This window comes from Dasypus novemcinctus, chromosome 21, assembly GCF_030445035.2.
Source record: "Dasypus novemcinctus isolate mDasNov1 chromosome 21, mDasNov1.1.hap2, whole genome shotgun sequence".
Lineage (NCBI taxonomy): Eukaryota > Metazoa > Chordata > Mammalia > Cingulata > Dasypodidae > Dasypus > Dasypus novemcinctus.
In genome coordinates this window covers 4,929,404-4,951,489 of record NC_080693.1, presented here as the reverse complement: position 1 = coordinate 4,951,489, position 22,086 = coordinate 4,929,404, and the positions used below count along the sequence as shown (strand labels likewise).

The following is a 22,086-nucleotide window of genomic DNA, read 5'->3' as shown; positions in this document are numbered from 1 at the left end:
AACTCCTGTTATTATACGTAGACAGGGATATTCTACTGGTCCACATTGAACCTTTACTTCAAGGTCATTTTCTAGTTACGTCATCAGCTGGTACTTGGTAGTGATCCTTCGGTGCAGGGAGGCTCATCCCCGGGTGTCATGTCCCACGCTGAGGGGAAGGCAGTGCATTTACATGCTGAATTTGGCTTCGAGACTGGCCACATTTGAGTAACATGGAGGCTGTCAGGAGGGAACTCCTAGGCACAGTGCTGCTCTAGGCCTTGTTCTTATTTCAGGTGTATATGCTCACAAGCATAGTCATTAATATCAGGGGCTCACTGTTGGACCCTCATTCCTTTCTGGTCCTTGTTGTTGCACCTGGGGGACTGCCGCTGCTCCCCTAGGGACCATGACAGAGCCCCCCAGCCAGGAACCCAGTACCCCCACAGCTGTTGTTTTTAATTGTTTCCACTATGAGTATATCCAAACATTTCCTTGCACCCTGGACACATGCCCTGCATAACTCCCTGTCAACCATCTGTCCCCTGTCAATAACATCCCATACCGGTATTCCTCCGCTGCCATTGTTGAACCACTCTGTGATTCAATTAACTTTTTTTTGTTGTTGCTAATGCCTTGGCTGTAAGGTACAAGAAAGCACCACCTACCACAAGATCTTTAAGAAATTTCCTTTCATTTTCTTCTTGTAATTTTATGGTCCTGGATTTTATATTTAGGTCTTTGATCCATTTTGAGTTTGTTTTTATATAGGGAGTGTGATTCAATTTATTTCTTGCTGGGTCATTACTTCTTGTTTCTTAATATGGCTTATTTTTTTGCTTATGTCTAGGCATCTGATTATCCTGATGAGTTTATTCTGAAGGTCAGCTTCTCTCTCTTATCTAGGGTTTAGTTGCTGGTTGGCTTTGTGTTAGTCTTCTTCTCTGGTACTTGATTCAACTTATTCCAAGCCTTTGGAATTACCCTTGTTTAACTGTTGAGATTTATTCACCTCTTTTACATCTTATTCTTTCTCTGTGTATTCAGTTCGATTTTATTATTGCTCTGTTTGTGCATTTGTTTCAACCTCAGGAGAAATTTTCCTTTACTCTCTTCTTTTTGTGGGTATCTTAATCAGTTCTGTTTTTTTCTCTTTTGCTACTTTAAAAAAACTCCTCTTTCATTGTCTGTAGATGGTTTTGTGTGGAGGGCAAATTCTGTGAAAAGTCCCCCAGAGAGGACTTTCCCTGTCAGTAATTCTCAGCCAAAACAGGGCTAAGACACCAGAAAGAAAGGTACAGAACAGTTCTAATGAGCCCTTGGACAAGGGTCAGGAAAGAAGGCCCAGAACACTATTGCTGGCACACTGAGACTGGATTTTCCAGCATGCTCAGTTGAATGTGCTCTTTGCCAAGTTCTTCCCACAGCTCTAAGAAGGAGTGCCTCTTTAAACTCCTTTGGCTCTGCCCGTTGTCATTGGTGGGCTTGAAGTTGATGCAATGACTGTAGCTCCCACTCCACGGCAGGCTAAAACAGAGGTTCACAGCTGGGACCCAGAAGTTTAAATTTGCCCACTGAGAACCAGGATCAGTCCTCAGCTGTGCCCCACCCCTTCTTGGGGAGGTGTTCTTCCAAATCCCTTTGTCTGCAGCAGTCATCCGGGAACCAGATCTGAGGCTGCTCTACTTGAGGATGGGGGGCCAGCCATGGTAGAGTGAGTTACTTACATTTTTGTTTTACCACAGTTTCTCAGTCTCTTCATCCAGCTCTTCCCTGGATGCTGTAGAGAACACCCCTGGCCCACAGAGCTCCAGGACAGCTGTTTCATACAATTTCTGCCTATGAACTGGCTGTTTTTGGAGGGGGTGTGAGTCCTGTAGCTCCCTACTCTACCATCTTCCCCAGAAGTCTGACTTGAGTTTTCACATTTTATTACATAATTTCTTCTTGTAATAAACAGAGGCATGTAACAAAATTATTGCTCTGGAGCTTTTGAAATTTTTACCCACTGTGGTAGAGGAATTTATTTGCTTTAGGTTTCTGTAAAGAATTATTTCAGTCAATGTTTGTATTTGTTAGAAAATCATCAAGGCAGATATTTGATTAAAGGAATTTTATTTATCCATTTGTAATTATTCTTTGTAATATCTTATCAAAGAAAAACATGGAAATAATAATTTAGCATAGATTACTTTAATTTTTATCATTTTAATGAGGTTTAGATGTGCCTAAGATCAGCTTATGGTTGCAAAAGGAAGCAACTCATCAATACGTTTGGATTTGGTGCAAGTGTCCCTTCCCTGGTATAAGTGGAAGGAGAGTCAGCATCCCCCAGAGACAGTGGAATGACATGTGTAAGGCAGTTTCTCTGTGGATGATGGGTAAATACAGTCAGAGATGGTAGGGCAGCAGAGGTCATGCCATTGAGTTTCATTTTACATGTGGGAAAATAAACCAATGAATTTCTAGCTTCCCTCATTTCATTTTTTAGAATTTTAAATTGACATTTTATTTATTGATAATCTTAACTTTCATTTCAAATAGTAAGGCTGTATAAAGAGAACGACCAGGACCCAAGTCTCCTTCATCCCCTTGCACATCATTCCAGAGGGTATACTTTGATTTTTTCAGTTTTATGATCTTAATTTACAATTCATTTGAGTGAAATAATGAAGTATATGGAGGGTGTGGATTTGGAACTAGGATACTCTTCTGAAGAGTGAAAGGGTGAAAATGCACCCAATTTAGTAGAAAAGGCCTAGAGTTCCATTCTGCCCAGGTCATTTTGCAGGAACACCCTGGCTAAGTTGTTACCTCTTAAAGATTATTGCAATCACAAATGAAATGGGTTCTGGTGGTGTTAGATGAATGACCTAACACCCCTCCAGTCAAGTGAATAGGAATTCTTTTGGCATTGGGAAATCTTAAGAACAAAGCAAGGCCAAGCTGGAGTGAGAATGCCCTTTCCCCTCTCTCTGTGCACCTTCATGTCCTGCTCAGCATTCCGGCCCTGAACTTAACACTTTCCTGTCAAGTCTAGAGTGAGCGACTGAAGAACAATTAACCAAGAAGCTCCCTGGCTACATCAACTGACCTAGGTTCAGGAAGGGGGAGTGATAAAATACTTTTTAATTCAATAAGTATGACAGGTAAAAGCAATTCATTCAAAATGGCAAGTTATATTGTTGCCAGAAAAGTGAGTTCATAGACCAGTGAGTGTGAGAGGCCCATTCCATGACGCTGTTTTTTTTTTCAAAAAGAGAAAGAATTTATGCAAGGTGCCAAGTATGGAGGCAGGTCTGTCTCCCAAATCTAAAGAGTTTAGGACTTTCATGGATTTACACAAAAGGAGGGGGGGGTAGTGTTGCTGGTCAATATTGTTGGGTTATATTAGAGTGCTGGTCAATAGGGAGTGTGTAAGCAACTGCCCCCAGAGCCCCTGAAGACTGACGAAAGCCTGCTGGGAGCAAGCATTTGGCTATGCACCACAACAGTTGTAAATTGCTCAGTTAACATAAGATAACAAGTAAATGAGTGGAAATAAGCTAATATGACATTTACAGTTACAGTATAACTGCTGTAGTCAGCAGCTACAATCTAATAGGAAGTGGAGGCCCTTTGCAAGGACACAAGGGAGGGATCCTAAGAGGTAATGGGTTAACTAGACATATACATCTAGACATATATATTTTATCTAGACACATATATTTGAGTGGAAGGGAATTGTGCCATTTTTATAGATGTAACTACTAATCATTTGTTGATTAATGAAGCAATCAGTGTTTGATTAACCATTAAGGAATTCCACAATATATATGTGTTATAGATTGGTAGATAGATTAGTATATATAAATAGACATAGAGATATATATATTGATATTGCATGCATTTCTTTTTATATGTCAATAAATAGATATTATATGCCTTCAGTTCTAAATTACTAGCAATTGAAAGAAAATTTTTGATTTACTAAAAGCTTTTCAGTAAAAATACAAATGATATATCTATATGATATTTTTCCCTTTTAAAAACATAAAAATGTGACAATTCAGTTAGTGGAAGATGAGCATAATTTTATCATTCTCTAGACAATTGATTAGTGCAGTTAGGTAGAATTTTATATCTACTGCAAGCAAGCTAACCTGGGGTACACTTGCCCTATAGCTAATTTGGCCAGGGAGGGTGTGTGACCTGCTTATAGCTTTAGAGAGGTGTTACAAGCACTGGCTGGTTGGTTGGGATGCTTTGAAATCATATCATGAAAACATGCATTTTACTGCTTATTTTATTATTCTATTAAATAATAAAAAGGCAACATAAAAATTCACTTTGTTTAAACATTTTATAACGAATATCAATGATGTGCAGCAAGCAATAACAGATATTATAAAAACACCTGAATACCTAGGACCTTTTTGTATTAAATCCAAATAATTTAATTACTTTCTAAGATTCTTAATGGTTTTAATAAGTGATAGTGATGTAGGCTATGGGTGGGAGGCTCTTTGTCTCTTCAGAGATAACCTAAACTATCTGTGACTTGTGGGTGTGGGATGATAAAAGGCTGCAGTCCTGCCCTTGGTGAGCAGGAAACAGTTTAACAATGCAAGGTCTATAAACTTTAAGTATTCAGGGGAAATGCAAACCAAATATGCTAAAAGCTTATCGAATGTCTGAGGTCCATGCTAAAAGCTTACCTAAGATGTAGAAATATATGCTAATTCAAGCCTATTGACAACTGAAACAAAAGGACCATTTGGCCTTTCCTCTCTGTATAAAAGGAACTAAAAAATCTTGTTCGGGGCTCGGGATTGAAACAAAAAGTTCCCGAGTCTGGCCGGCCGTCAATAAACCATTTTTCCTTCTCAAAATCATTCCTGAGTCCGGGCCTCTCTATACTTAAACCTCTCTCAAATTCTACAACAATAGGACTTATTGGATACATAAAACCAAAGACTGTTCTTCCTACTGAACATTAAAGGTAATTCAAAAAGTAGGATTCAATTCATAACACACAAACGTATTCCAATATTGTCTTTGACATTCAAGATAGGCAATATTGACAATATTAAAACAAATATGAAATATCATAAGCCCACAGAAATTTAGATAAAATAATTTTTTATAACTAGTATTGAATTTTATCACTTATTTTCCCTTTCCTTGTAAATTTCCTGATAGACATGGTAAGAAATAAATATTTTCTTCTCTGTGCAAAAAAATGCATTTTATGAAATTTACTTTCTGATTCCCTTATTTGATTTGGTCCAAGATTTCTGAACGAATTCCAGGAAGTTCTAAAACACAAATTTTCAGAGCAGTTTATAAACTGCTCTTTCTTTATTAATTTATGTTTTAAGTGAACCCCCTTATAATTCTGAAATTTTGATTTACAGTTTAGCCTACATTAGTCCGGCCCCAAGTGAATTAATTGTGGCCGTCGCTGCAGTACCATGGGTGGGTCGCTGCCGCGCGGGCAGATCGCTGCCGGGAGTCAGGCCGAGCCCACAGCTGGACTGGGGCAGCAGCGGGCGGCTCAAGGCTTGGTGGGGACGCGCGGTTCGATGGAAGAAGAACCACGGAGACGAGGTCTATGAGCAGGTCTGATTTTATTCGGGAAGTACATAGGGTTTTATAGTCTCATGGAGGCGGGGAGGTTGTGGGAGGGCCTGTCCACGGGGCAGCTGGGGATTGGCTGCAGAGGCAAGGGCGGACCTGCGGTTTATGACGTAAGCCATTGATGGCAGAGGGGGTTGTTTCGGAGGTTGTGCCGGGGCGGATACGGGATGAGGGCGGTTGGAATGAGGCGGGGAGAACAGCGATCGGCTGGGAGGGGGAAGATAACAGTGGCTGGGAGGAGGGGCGGAGGGAGGCAGCAGCGTAAGCTGCTGCTGAGAAGGGCCATAATACAGCGAAAAGCAGGGTGGGAGCAGGGGACAATTGCTCCCTCTTTCGAAAATAAGAACCATTGGCGGCTTTGAAGAAAGCGCAGATTTTGCAGGATTGACATTTTTATGGGGAGGAAAGATGAGGGGGGTGAGAGGAGAGGAAATAGGAGAGAAAGGAACGAGGAGGGGTTACCGGCAGGGGGCATGGGGGCACGAGGGGGGCGTGAGCAGAGGGGAGAGCGGCTGAAATGCCCGATTCCCCATGCGGAGGGCAGAGAACCCGTACCCGCAGCTCGAGGTGACCATGATGGGCCCTATCGATGGCCGCCTCCTGCCACCTCCGTGAGCCACACCTGGGCGTGCCAGGCCTCCTCGGGAAGGGGATGGCTTTGGGAGAGGACTAGGACAGCTGTGGCCAAGAGCCTTTGCTGCTCTCGGTGCTGGCGAACAGACTTGCGGATACAGCAGGTGAGGCCTAGGAGGAGGAGGAGAAGGAGGAAAAGGAAGGTGTAGAGGAGGAGGCTGGAGGGTTGGAAAAGGGAGAGGAATTTTTGGAGCACGTCTCTAAGGAGGGAAGCTGAGAGGGTTGGGGGCTTGACGGATTCGAGGGTGAGGATGTGTTGCTGGAGGGAGTGGGTGTAGTTGAGGAAGGAGGTGTTGTAAGAGGAAAACATCCATTGGCGTAGTGCAAGGCGGGCGGTCACCGATGAGTTGATGGGGTGGGGGGTTAAGCAGAAGCTAGAGAGGGGCCAACGGGCATCACAGGTGGTGGTGGCTATGTCGTAGAGGGCGGCAACGTCAGCGGCAAGCAGGTCTATTTGCTGCTGTAGGTTGAATAAGGCTTGGTGGTGAAGGTAGTTGATGTTGCTTTGGTCGCCGAGGGCAAGGGCTGCTGCTGTGGATACACTGATGACGGCGGAGGCAGCGCCAGAAGAGACGGCAAGGGCCGCCGCCGTGGTGGTGGCGGCTGCAAGGGATGTGAGGACGGCAGCAGTAATGGCGGCTGTGATGCCAAAATTTCGGGGGTGGCGAGAAAGGGGGAGATCTACCAGCTGGGGGGCAACCCAGTCGGGGGAGTCAACGGGGAGCCACATAACGCGGGGCTGCATCACCAGGAAGGCGGAAGGGAAGGAAGAGTTCCAGTGGTTTGCGAGGCTGCAGTTGGTGAGGGTGGATTCGGAAGGAGGGGGGCATAAAAGGAAATAGTAAGGGTGTCGAACGAACGGGGTGGAGGTGAAGGTGATGTTGGGGGGAGGGGTTGTAGGCGAGGAGACAGTATGGGTGATAACCGAGACGTTGGCGTGGGAGACAAGGCAATTGGGGTGGCAGGTAAGGGCGCGGAGATCGAAGCAGGTGTGGGGGTAGACTCGCTGTCGCTGAGGGCCGGGTTAGGTTCACGGATGGGCTGGGACAGCGAAGAGGAAGGGAACAGCGCCGGAGAGTCCCTACCTTGAGCGGCGGCATGGGAGGACGGCGATGGGTCCCGTGCGGGAGATCGAGCGGCTGGCCGGCCAAACAGGAACGTGAAGATGTCGCTCCACCGCATACAGAAGGGAGCGGTGGTCCCTGTGCGGGTGTCCCTGTTCAGGCGCCACCTGTGGCCGCCGCTGTGGTACCGCGGGCGGGTCGCTGCCGCGCGGGCAGATCCCTGCCGGGAGTCAGGCCAAGCCCACGGCCGGACTGGGGCGGCAGCGGGCGGCTCAAGGCTTGGTGGGGATGCGCGGTTCGATGGAAGAAGAACCACGGAGACGAGGTCTATGAGCAGGTCTGATTTTATTCGGGAAGTACATAGGGTTTTATAGTCTCATGGAGGCGGGGAGGTTGTGGGAGGGCCATGTCCACGGGGCAGCTGGGGATTGGCTGCAGAGGCAAGGGCGGACCTGCGGTTTATGACTTAAGCCATTGATGGCAGAGGGGGTTGTTTCGGAGGTTGTGCCGGGGCGGATACGGGATGAGGGCGGTTGGAATGAGGCGGGGAGAACAGCGATCGGCTGGGAGGGGGAAGATAACAGTGGCTGGGAGGAGGGGCGGAGGGAGGCAGCAGCGTAAGCTGCTGCCGAGAAGGGCCATAATACAGCGAAAAGCAGGGTGGGAGCAGGGGACAATTAATATCTAGCAAGTGCCTAAGTGATTTTGTCAGTGACTGGGTCATTCATTGTCTGGCTTATCTATGTTGCTCAAATTAACAAGGGGTTGTTTTAAGTGCCATTACATATTTAGTATTTATATTTTAAAACAGAAATAAATTAGGGAAAAAAGTGATAAATTAGGGAAAAGGTGTTTTACACCTTTAGAGTTTGATAATCATTTTAGGAAAACAGGAACCTACCATGAACTGAGATTAGCCAAGAGTTAATTTAAGGTTTAATCAAAATGCCTTTGGTGCACAGGACTATTTTAGAAACTATCCTAAAAAAAAAAACACTCATTCTTGAGAAACAGCAACCACTAAGCAGGCATGCAGGATCGAGCTTATTCTGACTGGAAGGATAGGTTAATTACAAGCATATTTGCTACTCCCCTTTCTCTACAGGAACATCCAGGTAAGGGGCCCTCTATTGCTTGCTATTCCTCACCACAGTACTTACTGATCAATGTCACTGAACATCTTGAGTAACTATGAGGGTGGAAAGAATATTGTTGGACAAAATTTAGAAATATCATTCAATTGTCTTACTACTTCTTTAGAATGGTCAAACATGTTTGCTTTACTAGCTAGCTCCTCATACGGGTCTCTTGTGATTGTGAAAGGATACTACCATGATCTCAAACCCAATCTCTGCATGGTTCTTAGAGTCCTGGTCACCAAGTCAGGCAATCCAAAAAGCTGGAGGAAGTGAATCTGCAGAGTGAGAGGACAGTGTACTCTTCCTCAGGATGAAAGGACTCAGGCCAAGAGGAAGTGGTGAGCAGAGAAGGCAATACTGAGAGGGCGAGGGTATCTAGGGTACCTGCTGGTGGGGGTTTAAAATTACCCCTTAGAAATGGAGATAAAGGAGCTGTCAGATTGCTGAAACTGAGATTCACCTCAAAGCTCCTTTCATTTTTATCCTATGTTAGGTTCTTGGCTGGTTGTGAAGCTGTCCTGTCAAGTCTGTTGATAGTTCCTCAATTTGGATCCTTTTACCCTCTGTCTACACACTATTTCCTGTACTTATCTGAGAAGAATACAATTTCATTTCTAACATTATTAAACAAAACTTCACATTACAGTACACCCAACCAACTTCTATCACTCTTAAAACATACAATTCACTCTGAAATAACAAGATAGTAAGTACTTTGGTGTTAATTCATCTTCACTCTGTTAAATTTACTTGTCTTCAAATCAGTTAAGCCCATGTTTAACAATATTCAAAGCCGATGTACCCAATTACAGGTACACTTTGCTCAACACCCTAGATATAGGCTCCTCAGGCAAGTTGCCCAGATAAGTGGCTCTAGTCACAAAACACTGACTAGAGAGTCAACTTCCTTATTCTCTTTTCTCCACTGAGCCATCCTGGGAAGTGGCTCTCCATCATCGGAGTGTTCCTTACCATGTTATTTACTCTTTGTTGTCATTAGGCATCTATCATTTTACTCTTCACTAAAGCAAGCCCTTGAGCTTCTGCATCTTTGTTATGTGTCATATTGTCTGTCTAGAACTGCATCGTCCCATCTGGCAGCTAGGAGTCACATGAGGGCATTTGAACTGAAATCTTAATCAAAATGGGATAAAATGTAAAATTCAGCTCCTCAGATGCACTAGCTTCTCAGATGCACAAGTGTTCAACAGCCACATGTGGCTAGTGGCCACCAGATGAGCACAGACACAGACCATTCCCATCATTTTGGAGAGTTCTATTCAACAGCTCTAGTCAGCTCCAATGTATCCTACTCCACCCAGCCCCAGCCTCAGCCCACGAGGCCTTCTTCCACCCAGAGGCACCCTCTCTGCAGGGCACCCACAGCACACTGTACATAGCTCATGTACAGCACCACTTCTACAGGCTCCGTGAGGGGTGGCGGTGCCTTGTTTGTATTTGAACCCTAGTCCCCACCTCAGTGCATCATGCAGCAACTGCCCAAAAGATGTCAAAGGGGTTAATGCATAGCTGCTCTGAGCATTGTGGGGTGGGGCAGGGGGCGGCAGATCTCTGACTTGGCAGATTCTTCTGGAATGGAATCAACTTCTGTTCTCCCTTTCCATACTTGTTTAAAATAATTTTTAAGTAAACCATCCCAAAATGCATAAATCAAAAGTGTGCACTTGGATTTTCACAACATGAACCAACACCTACATAAAAAAAAAAAATTATTAGCATCATAGAAGGTTCCCTTGTGCCTTCCCTGTCACTATCCTTTCCCAAAAGTAACCACTACCCTAACTTGTAAAACTATAGTTTTACTTATTTTTGAACCTTATTTAAAAACAAATGGTATAAATACTTTTGTCTCTGGCTTCTTTTGGGAAACACGGTTAGATTTATCCATGTTGTTATGTGAACAAGTTCCTTCACTCTCATTGCTATTATTATATGCCACTGTATGCTGGAACATTGACAGGGATTGCATTGATTCTATTAATCAATCTGGGGAAAACAGACACCTGTAAAATATTGAGTCTTCATACAATCCATGAATATATTTTTTCTCTTCATTTCCTTAGGGCTCCTTTAATTTTTTTTCAGGAAGATCTTGTGGTTGTCAATGTAGAGATTTTGCACATTTTTGTTTTTTCCTAAGTACTTTGTATTTTTTTCTTCAATGTTGGTGTAAATGATACCACTTTTTAAAAATGTGGGTTTTTTTTTGTTACTGCTTTATAGAATACAATTGGTTTTTATATATTGGCCTGGTATCCAGCAACCTGTCAAATCTGCTTATTAATTGTAATTGCTGTCTGTAGATTCTTTTCTGGATTTTCTACATACACATTCATGTCATCTGCCAATAATGATAGTTTTCTTTCTTTCTTTAAAACCTATCTCTTGATTTCTTTCTTTCTGGTGATTATACCAGCTAGGACCTCTAGTTTAACAGAAGTAGTAAATGAAGGCATCCTTCAATCACTCTCCTTGCAGAGCAAAATCTTTCAATATTTCACAATTAAGTTTTCTTGCTATAAATTTTTGTAGGTACTCTTTTTCAGATTAAAGAAGTTCCCTTCTAACCCTAGTTTGTTGAAGGTTTTTACCTTCAACCTTTTACCTCAATTTGTGCTTTTTCTTCTTGCTTAATCTTGTTAGAAGTTTATCAATTTTATTAATCTTTTCAGTCTTTAGATTTGAACAAATATCAAATCTAAACAAATACTTTTCTGCACCTATTGATATATCATTTTTTTTCTCTTTTATGGTGTTAATGAAGTGAATTACACTGGTCTTTGAATGTTAAATCAACTTTGTATTCCAAAAATAAATCCACTTGGCATCAAGGATTATCAGTTTTATATATTGTTGGATTCAATTTTTAAAAGTTTTGTTCAGGAGTTTTGAATTCATTTTCATGAAACAGAATGGCATAATTTCTTGCAATATCTGTTAGATTTTAGTATCAAGGCTTTGCCGGACTCAAAAAAATCCAAAAGCATTCTAAATTCCTCTCTGGAAGAATTAGTATAATATTGATGTTATTTCTTCCTTATTAACTGTTTGGAAAATTCATCAGGGAATCCATTTGGTCTGGAGATTATCTTGTGAGAAGGTTTTTTCTTCATTTCAGATTCAATGTCTTTAGTAAATACAGAAAAAAACTATTCAGATTTCCTGTTTCTTCTTGTTTCAGTTACATTAGGTTGTGTTTTTCAAAGAAGATGGTCATTTTACCTAAATTTTCCAATTTATTGGTATAATATTGTCTCATAATATCCTCTTATTTTTTAAATGTCTATATTCTCTATAATGATGCCCTTTTTATATTTCTTGGGTTAGTAATTTGTGCTTTCTCTTCTTGCTTAATCTTGTTAGAAGTTTATCAATTTTATTAATCTTTTTAAAGAATTACCTTAAAATTTTTTTTCTGTAGTTTATACTTGTTTTCTATTACATTAGTTCTTGCTCTTTCTTTCTTTCCTACCTAGTATACTTTCTGGGTTTGATTTGTTCTTTTTTTAATTTATAGAGATGCATATTTAGATCACTGATTTTCAGGTTTTATTCAAATATATTTATTTAATGCTACAAATTTCCAAGCAGGTTATAGTTTTATCCCACAAATTTTGATATGTAGCAGTTTCACCATCATTCAAAATATTTTATAATGTCTACAGTGATTTCTCCCTTAATCTATAAGTTATTTAGAAGTACACTACCTAATTTTTAAATAATTGGGAATTTTTTATTTTTCTTGCTTTAATTATTGATTTCTAGTTTATCTCTACTGTGGTCAGAAAAAAAGATGAATCAGATTTCAATACTTCAAAACCAAGTAAATATCTAAAATAACTGCAAATTATACTTATAAAAGAACACATTTTTGCCCTGCTATTTCAGTTGTTTTGTATTTCAACTTCAGAATTTCAAGTTACATTTATTTTTTGTGCCTCCTATCACTTTTTAGACTGATTATAGCTTTATCATTCCCTCTTCTTCCCAAAGGGATGATGGCTAGAAGTACTCAGAGTTACATATCCTACTAAGTAAGATATGTAACTTACTTTGTAAGTGAACAAAGATATTTCTGATGGGTTTTCGGAGGTCAAGTCCAAGGCCTTGAGATCTGTGAGGTTTTGAGCATATTGTAATGACTGAAGTCTGAAATTCCCCTTAGAACTAGTTCTGGTGTTAAAGAGTCTTCAAAATTATACTACAACAATTCTAGATATGGCAAAAAAAAAAAAAATCAACTGGGGCAGAACAGTTCTTTAAACATATGGATCATAGTCCTGAGACTTGCATTTGCTTTCCTTATATTAAAATAATCTTTGCTGGAGGAGTCATAGATTGTATTAGCTGAGGATAATTCTACAGACAGACATGGGGCACTTTTCGGAAACTTATGAGGATACTAATCATTGGGCATTAAAAATGAAATCTAAACCCAGAAAAATACATTAAATTAGGAAAAAAGGCATAGTATTGAAGGGCTGGATGTGTTAATAATTTCATTTCTCAACATGTAATCATTTCCTTTTTGATTCTAAATTCCTCACTTAACTGTTTTATGCCAAGGGTTTCTCTGCTATCCAAAGGGGACATCTGGGGATTAGGAAATGCCAGCGGAAACAAGAGCACAAAGATAGCTTGTTACATGCTAAAGCATGACTATTTTTTCTCTTTTTTAGAGGGTCACCCAAACCTCTTGTTTCAAACATCCATATTTACAATCCTTACCAAACAGCCATATCACCACACACCTCCTCAGGTTCCCACCTAACAACTGTCCACTCGTTCACTTAACCTTGTCACTATCTCTACTTCCTTGTTCCCCATTCATGTACCAAACCAGCTTCCATTCATAACACTTTTGGAACTGTTCTCAACAAGGTCAGCAATGACCAAAGTTTCAAATCCAATAAACATTTTTTCAGTATTTTTCTTAAATATTCTTGTTATATTTGATCATTCCTTTCATTTTGGAATTATTTCCTATTCTGACTATGTAGTGGAGAAATCGGGTGTGCGCGGTATCGAAGGCCAGGACACGAGAATACCGAGAAGGAAGTTGGTTTATTTTGACCGGCCGGGCTTGGCAGACTCTTGTCCTAATAAAAACCGAGCCCCGAACAGCCTTTTCCAGACCCTTTTATACAGAGGATATAGGATTAGGAAGACTAACAGTGATGGTAAACAGACCTTTGGTTAGGTTCTTCAGTGTTTGATCTTAGTATCAGATAGGTTATTTCCTCCAGGTGAGTTACATATTCTCCACATCCAAGCCAGTTTGGATTAGCATATCTTCCACAGGCAGCCCTGAATACACACTCAGTCTCACATCCCTTCTGAACATTCAAAGACTGTAGGGCCTATATTACTTATTTGGCCATCTTGGAGACTAGGTACTCTTGGAAATAATTTTGATTTAATGCACAGGCTATATCAACTATAATCTGTCTTCAAAACTCTGTGACCTTAGACACTCTGTGCTCTTCATAAGCTCTTCTCTCTCTGTTGGTTCTTAAATGATAGTGTGTTCTCAGGATCCCATCCTTGGCTTACGCTCCTTACCACCATATAGGTGGTTCGTCTTCTTATTGTTTTGACAGATACATTTGTGCTTACACTTTCCAAATCTATCCTTTGTGCTAATCTCTCCTCCAAGTTTCCAACTGGTACATCCAACTCTTTGGATATACCTACCTCAAATGTGACATTCCCCAGAAGGAATTCATTGTCATTTCCTCTACTTGCTTGTTCACCTACCTCAAACACCCTGATCAGAAAAAATGTCCTTCCTGCAATCTCTCTCTACTCCACACCATCTTCTTTCACTAACCTTTGCCAATTTAACCCCCTAATTATTTCTTGCCCTCCATTTCTTCAAATCAACCTTCATTCAGCCCCCCTGCCCTAGTGCCCCACTTGCCACAGCAACCCTGCATCGCTGCACCCTCTTTGAGCTGACCCACTACCCAGCCCTCTGGCCTAAATACATACCTCTTCTACAGGCACCAGAGTGGTCTCATGTCATGGTGCTGCCCCCGACCCCTCAGTGGCTCCCCGCCAGCTGGGATAATCTAAGCTCCTTTATATAATCTACACTGCCCTGTATGCCTTGGACTCATCTCTTCACACTACTAATTTTATAATTTACTCTTCGGGATCATCCCGTGGAGTTTCTTAGCTCAGCTCCTTTGCAAATAATTTTCCCTCTTCTGAAATGCTTCCACTTCTTTTTCCAGCACTTTCCTCTGACTCATTAAGTCTGCCCACCCTTTGAAAGCTCCCATCTAGGAGGTGCCTCCTCCTTAGATTTTCTAAGACACAGATACCCTTCTTGCTCAGGATAAGTGTCAGACCTCTGCTCCGTGATCTCATAATCACCTTTTCATATCTACCATTGTAATTATCTTCCAGAGGTGACTACAAGTTCTTTGAAGGCCTTATTGCCTTATCTTCTTAACACTCCCAATACCAGTATGGCACATAGCTGGCATTCAAATTTCTAGTGAATGATTCAGTTTGCTGAATAAGTATCAGAACCTCATATATATTCATATTTATTCTCTATCAATTGAGGCTTCTCAGTAAATATATTAATTCCATCTTATAATGCAGTGTTGATTTACAAGGACACAATTACTATACAAGTCTGTCACCGGGTTCTTGCTTAACACAGGCCAAAACTTTTGACTCAACATAACACCAGAGACCTCTCTCTGTAAGCAAAAGCAGGCAACGATAGTGTTTGACTTAAGTGGCTTGCTGTAAAAAACAATAAATAATACTGATAGTTCAATGTATTGCCAACAGTAGCCTTCCATTCCAGAAGGAATGGAATTCATAAAACCTTGGATTCCTGAGCCCATTGGCCTATAGGCTGTATATGCTGTAAACATTCTGAAGTGAGTTCCGATTTGGTATGATGCTGGAACTGTAGAATTCTCTGCACTGCAACATTGATGAAAGTAACAACCTACTTCACATTAGTGCTTCCTCACTCAAGCAGAGTCAGCACGCTACTGCGGAAGGAGTCCCACCTCTTCCTCCACCTAGCCAGCTGACTGTGAGCAAGTCATTTAACTTCTTTGGGTCTTGGGTATTTAACCCATCTGTAAAATGAGGGACTGGATTTGAGTCAATTCAGTTACCAATACTTAATAAGTTCTAACTATCCATCTGACAAGACATTGTGCCAAGTGCTAAGGGATAATTTTCTATCCTCAAGAAACTAAAATATAATGGGAAATAAAGATAGGCATGAAACTATAATCTACTGATGTCCTCTAAAGTCCCAGTGAATACAAAGTTCTTGGATTGAAATCCCATGTTGTTACATGCTACACGAGGTGAGGGTAAAATTCTTTAGGAAAGGTAAAATGATAATGATGTATCCAGAGGTCATCTGATAATATCCTGGGTTAAAAACTAGACCAACAATATCCTTTTCTACATACTTTTATGTTACTAAGTACTGAGGGGAAAGGGAAAGGAAAGACTACTAATTTTTAAACTGGAAAGCTGGCTCTTGAAAAATAACTAAACCTAAATGATAAAGCATGCGTTCTTGGTGATTAGAATATGCTCTGAACTGAGAGCTACTTAATAATTTTTTAGTGAAAGAAAATCCTTCACAATCCAACAAACATTACACTAAGTGGTTCTGTTACAAAGCAGAACTTGTCAACCCCTCACGATTTAATCAAAGTAAGAGCAGTAATGAAAAGAAAAGCAATCTTATCTAGGGCGAGTAAATGGCTGGAACTGAAGCAGCGACCACACTCAGTTTACCCCTGCCCTTCCTAAAGAAACTGCTTCCTTACAGGTTACTTTGAGCTAAAAGTAAACTGAACTTATCATGCTCCCCTTCCACAATTTATAAATCATTTTATATGACATTTGATTCTACCTCTTGATCTCTCCACCCCAGAGAATTAAGCATGTAGCATATCCAAAATAGGTAAAAACAACAAATGCAGGGATCTGAACCTGTCTTAAGGGCCAACCATTTGAGGGAGGTGGGGGGGGCAGTACAACTCAACTATGCTCTCTTTAGGGGTAATAAGACTTAGGGACTAAAAATGGAGCTAACGGATACTTACGTGAAATTGTTAACTTAAGAAATTTTTATAAACACCTACCTACTTTCCTAAACAGGATTTTATTTCCCCCACTACTCTAGATATAAGTTAGGACAAAAGCACAGATTTAGCTGAGAGGGAAACTGGCATGCTAAAGACATGCATGTTAGTGGTGGCACTAGACTTGGAGACACTTGGCTTTAGCAATTTAGCAATTGCCACAAATAATTCTCAGAGATGTATTTTATATTTAGAAGCAACTAGGGTATCTTTTTCTTGTGTGTCTTGAGGTCAGGGAGATAGAATATATTAGTTGTAAAGCATCATGGCTACAAAATTTTCATTTCTCAGAGTATGTTTTAGAAGTGATTCTCAGACATGTTTTCCTCACGATTTAATTTTTCTAATTATAATGTAAGGTTTTAGAATATAAATTATACTTTTCCTCTGTTAAGGAATAAGGTCATACTAAATGGGCTGCAGAAATATTAAAAATAGCGTTGAGAGAATCAGAGGCTTATGAAAAGTTTGGCAACCAAGACTGATTTCTAAATTACTCATCAAACAGAGAACACTAATTTATTTAACTGAAGTTATATGGAAAACAGAACATTTTCATAGGCTACAGGAGGAAAATCTGAAGATTTCAGTTATATTTTCAGCAAGAGAGGACATCACAGAGCAACTCTTCTCCTTTCCCCTCTAAACTTCTGGAATTTAAGGGAAAACTTGGGAACCCAAGTCAGCATGACAGAGGGGGTCCCCCTCCCCACCCAGATCTAAGGTTCAGGATCACAAGTGAGCATCAGGCAATCTGATGTGGCTAAAAGGTATGGCCTTTTGCTTGTCTGGCTCAACAAATAAAATTAATAAATAAGAGCAGGCAATATTTTGGAAACAGGATTTAAGGTGCTTTGGAATAAAAGACAAGGTAAAGCTGTGCTCTTCCTGCAGAGGTAATGGAGCGGACAGCAAAGAGGTGGCCTAATGGTGGTCTGCTGGGAACATGGAAACTAGAAGAACCAGTTCTTAATGTTCCTAATGCCTCACAGTAAATATTTAACAGTAAACAGCTCAACTGTTTGGTGCTTATATGCTAAGGAAGGTTCATTTACTGAGATTTGTTGGTAGATATGTAAAATGATACTGGCGAGGAAGAAAATGGCTATTCTCCACAAGCCTAAACATCTAAGCCAACCCAAACAAAGCTTCAAATATTGCTTCACCAGATAGTTGTCTAACTAGATGGAAATGCAAACAGAGGAGAACACTATAAACACATCACTATTTATTGGTAAACAAAACAATAAAAGTAAGATTTGAGGTTTTTTGGTCTCAAAAGGACTAGTTTGATTCTAGAGGTTCTTCACTACAATTCTTCCTCTGCATAAGAAGTCTGATTAAAAGTTTGGCATAAACAAAATAGCCATAAAGGAAACTTTTTTAAACATTGGTGGTGGGAGGGGCAGGTGTTCTGATGATAGAGAATACTGGAAACAGTTAACATTATGTAGGCTGAGGCAGATGTAAAATGAAATAAGATGTAACTTTTATTTACATCCAAGCTGTTATTCAACCCTTACTAAGCCAGGATGAAAGGAGTCCAAAGTTTTACATGAAACTTCATTTAAAAAATGATTCATGAGGGCAGAGACCATTTTACCTTAGGCTAACCATCTGCTTACTTGCACTAAACTGTTGTAGAATTTGAGAGAAGTTCAATTATTTGAGTATAGAGAGGAAAGGCCAAATGGTCCTTTTGTTTCAGTTCTCAATAGGCTTGAATTAGCATATATTTCCACATCTTAGGTAAGCTTTTAGCATGGACCTCAGGCATTCGATAAGCTTTTAGCATATTTGGTTTGCATTTCTCCTGAATACTTAAAGTTTATAGACCTTGCATTGTTAAACAGTTTCCTGCTCACCAAGGGCAGGACTGCAGCCTTTTATCAAAACAACTGAACCATTTGAAATTTTTCATTTTGTATTTAATATCTCACTTATGATTTTTCTTGATCATCTCCATGGTTTTCATATTTTTCGCTCTAAAAAAACTTACATTTGGTAAAGAGCTTGGCTAGTAAATGACTACCTACATGAGTTATCCTTCGGACCCTCCCAGAACTCTCACTGACTTCAGCAGGGGGAGCAATGTACCAAGACCTAGAAAAAAGCCATGGATTTGAAACAAAATGCCAATATTATTCCATAGCCTAACAGCACTCTCCAACTTTAAACTTCTAAACTTTCCATTTTACTTACTTTACACATCTAAGAACTTGTCCAATGGTTTATCCTTGGGAGGAAATGTGATGTGATAGTTCAGCATCTAGAAGACAGAATTCTGCTTATCCTAAGGTAGAACTTTGTCATACTGATGTGGGCTATGGGTGGAAGGCTCTTTGTCTCTTCAGAGATTACCTAAGCTGAAGGCTGTGGGTGTGGAACGGTAAGAGGCTGCAGTCCTGCCCTTAGGGACAATGGCAACAGGCTCCAGTCCCAGGAAACAGTTTAACAATGCAAAGGCTATAAACTTTAAGTATTTAGGGGAAATGCAAAAAGTAAATATGCAAAAAGCTTATCTAGAATATCTGGAGTCCATGCTAAAAGCTTACCTAAGATGTGGAAGATATATATGCTAATTGAAGCCTATTGAGAACTGAAACAAAGGAACCATTTGGCCTTTCCTCTCTGTATAAAAGACGTTTGAAAATCTTATTCCAGGCTCGGGATTCAAACAGAAAGTTCCCTAGCCGGCCGGCCGTCAATAAACCATTTTTCCTTCTCAAAATCATTCCTGAGTCCTGGCCTCTCTATACTCAAATAATTGAACTTCTCTCAAATTCTACAACAATAGAACTGTCCAAAGAGAAAGGGCTCCCTGGGGGAGAGGGGGTGACAAAAGATGTCAAACATCAAGTGCATGACCACAGACAAGATATTTTAAGTCAGTTCAAAGACTTGAGAAGGGGGATAGAAATGACCAAACAGGCAGGAGTGTGAAAATGCAGTATGTGTTGAGGAAAGAGGGAGTAAATCTTAAACTTTTGACACAATGTGTGGAGGGGAGAGAGGGGAGCCTCGGGGCAGAGGGCTTTGCAGACCACAGCATCAGGACTCTGGAAGTTATCTGGTGGGCCCTGGAAAACCATTTAATATTTTTAAGCAGAACTATGACACGACAGATTTGTCTGACACTCAGGTAAGCCTCTGAAAACACTGTGGAAGCAGAAATGCAGGAAAAGTACAATTAGACTTTAAATATAAGGCAAGTCGCTGAGGGCCGGTGATCCCTAACACCTTGCCCAATGCCTTGAACAGAGTGGGTGCTTTAAATATGTGTGTTGTATTTATAAGTAAGTAAATGACTATACTTGAAGGGTGCATGGGGGAACCTACTATTTTCTGGTCTTCTCTTCAAGGGACAATAATTATATGGGGGGTATGGGTTAACAAGGAACCAGCCACCTTGTGTTCTGAAGTCTTGTCTTTCTCTTATAATGCAAAGGGGGCAGGGGTGGGTACTGGCCAGAGAGTAAAGATACCTGGCTCCTAGGAAAGGCAGCAGATGCTGTAACCACAGAACACCAAGGCCTCCATCGAAGCAACACTCAACCCTTAGATTAGTCCCATCTTCAGCAAGCTAAACAAAAACTCCATTTCTTTTGTACATGTTCTTATCCAATGCTGTTTCTTTTTACTTCACGTCATTAAACCAGGGATAAAGTGAATTGTGCTGAAATGCCTTCCTAGGATCTGAGTTGACCCTTCCAAAGAACAGATGGGTAGGAGGTGGAAGGGAATAATTGATAAACGAGTGAGTGTTGCTTGGAGTACAACAGGAACTCCTGTACAACAGACTTAGGGTGGGCTGTGGCACCTTATTATCCATCAGTGAAATATGCGTGATATCAAGTGGAAGCAACAGCAAGTTTTCTAAACCTAATGTGCAAAGAAATAAGATCTCCACCTGGCTAAAGTCAGTGTGTTGTCTCAGGCATCCTAGATAGGTCTAACAATTAGGTCTAACAATTAGCTCTATCTGGCATCCCCACAAGGTGTAACCTTCTTTATTTGCAACCCATGGTACTGAAAAAGAGGAAGGGTCCCAAGGAGGCAAATGAGGCAGTCTTTCTACTCTCTGAAAACAATAATTTCCAGTCTTAATAAGTATCAATAAAATTGATTTGTTAAAAAAAAAATTCAAAGGCCTTACTACTGCCTAAAAAAATATATTTTTTTCAAACTGATCCTTGCTACCTAATGTCTAGTGGGAATGGCTCTAAGAGTCTATGGTTTTATTAAATTTACTGGGAAACTAAAGTTCAGACTTGAAGACCACAGACAATAACCAGGAAAAACAAATTCTCTTCTACTTTTTTTTCAGATGGCTTATAGGAAGGAACCAAGAATGGGGGAAGGAAAAATGAAGTTTAGTATAAAGACATGAAAATGTAGAAAGATTTTATGGGAAAAGAGGCAATAACTATGAAAGCAGAACATACAAAGTAGATGCACTGTAGAGTGTAGACAGTTTTACCCCAGACAGAGAATATGTGGGGATTGAGGGAGATAATGGAGATAAAGTTATGAAATCATCAATACAAAGGCTAACCCCCTTCCACTCCAGGGCCACCTCTAGCTTCTGACAAAGGCATCTTTGTTATTCAGAGCCAAGCTTCCTGAAAGAACTGCCTCACCTGATGTCTACTTCCTCACTTTTCTATTCTTCACCATATAGCACCAAGCAGACTGCTCCTGCCACAGCTGCAAAACTATTCTGGAAAAAGGTGCCAATGAACTTGAGAGCTCCAGAGGCCAAGTGTCAGCCCTCATTATCTTAATCCCTTGATGGAAGGAATTTTTTTTTTTTTTTTTTTGCTTACGGGACACCAGATTCTCTCAGTTCTCTCCCTTCTCTGAGTAATGCTTTTCAGTCTTCCTTTCTGCCTGTTGCTTCCCCACTCTAAGTCCACTGGGCGACATCACCACGTCTCACAGCGTCAACTAACACCCATATGCTAATGGCTCCAGATCTGGATCTTTATTTCAGACTTCTCTCTAGATGCATATACCATATATTTCTACCTGGACATCCCATATATTCTACAGCTCCAAAAAAGAGCTCATTCAAGTTTCCACCTGTTCCTCCCTTAGACGCTCTCATGTAATGGCGGTGCTACCCTCCTTCTAGGGCTGTCTTAGCTCAAGATCTTATCTCTTACCTGGTCTACAGCAGAGACCTCTTAATTGGCATTTCTATGACATAAAGAAAACATCATCTACTTTGATTTTAGAAAGTCAAGGACTGGAATCCTGGCTCTAGCATTTCTAGCTTCAGGCAAATTACTTCTGAACCGCAGTTTCCTGTTGAGCTGTGTTTTATTAAGAACTGGTTGAGATACCTACAAAAAAGCTTGACTGGGAACAGATTCTTAATAATATATACTACATACCCACATTGTGTATGTTTGGGTTTTTTTTGCCTAGCACTTTATCCTTTATTATTTTTAACTCTATTATATGCCTGGTACAAGTGCATTATTATAAAACAGA

General features: G+C 40.7%; 1 protein-coding gene across 1 annotated transcript in view; it reads right to left on the bottom strand.

Annotated features, from left to right (window-relative positions):
• Window positions 1-6,975: 6,975 nt before the first annotated feature.
• Window positions 6,976-22,086, bottom strand: part of LOC131274890 (constitutive coactivator of peroxisome proliferator-activated receptor gamma-like) — a 69,621-nt gene continuing 54,510 nt past the window's right edge. The window contains 1 exon segment of the mRNA XM_071210880.1: window positions 6,976-7,515. Coding sequence (XP_071066981.1) covers window positions 6,976-7,515 — 540 coding nt within the window.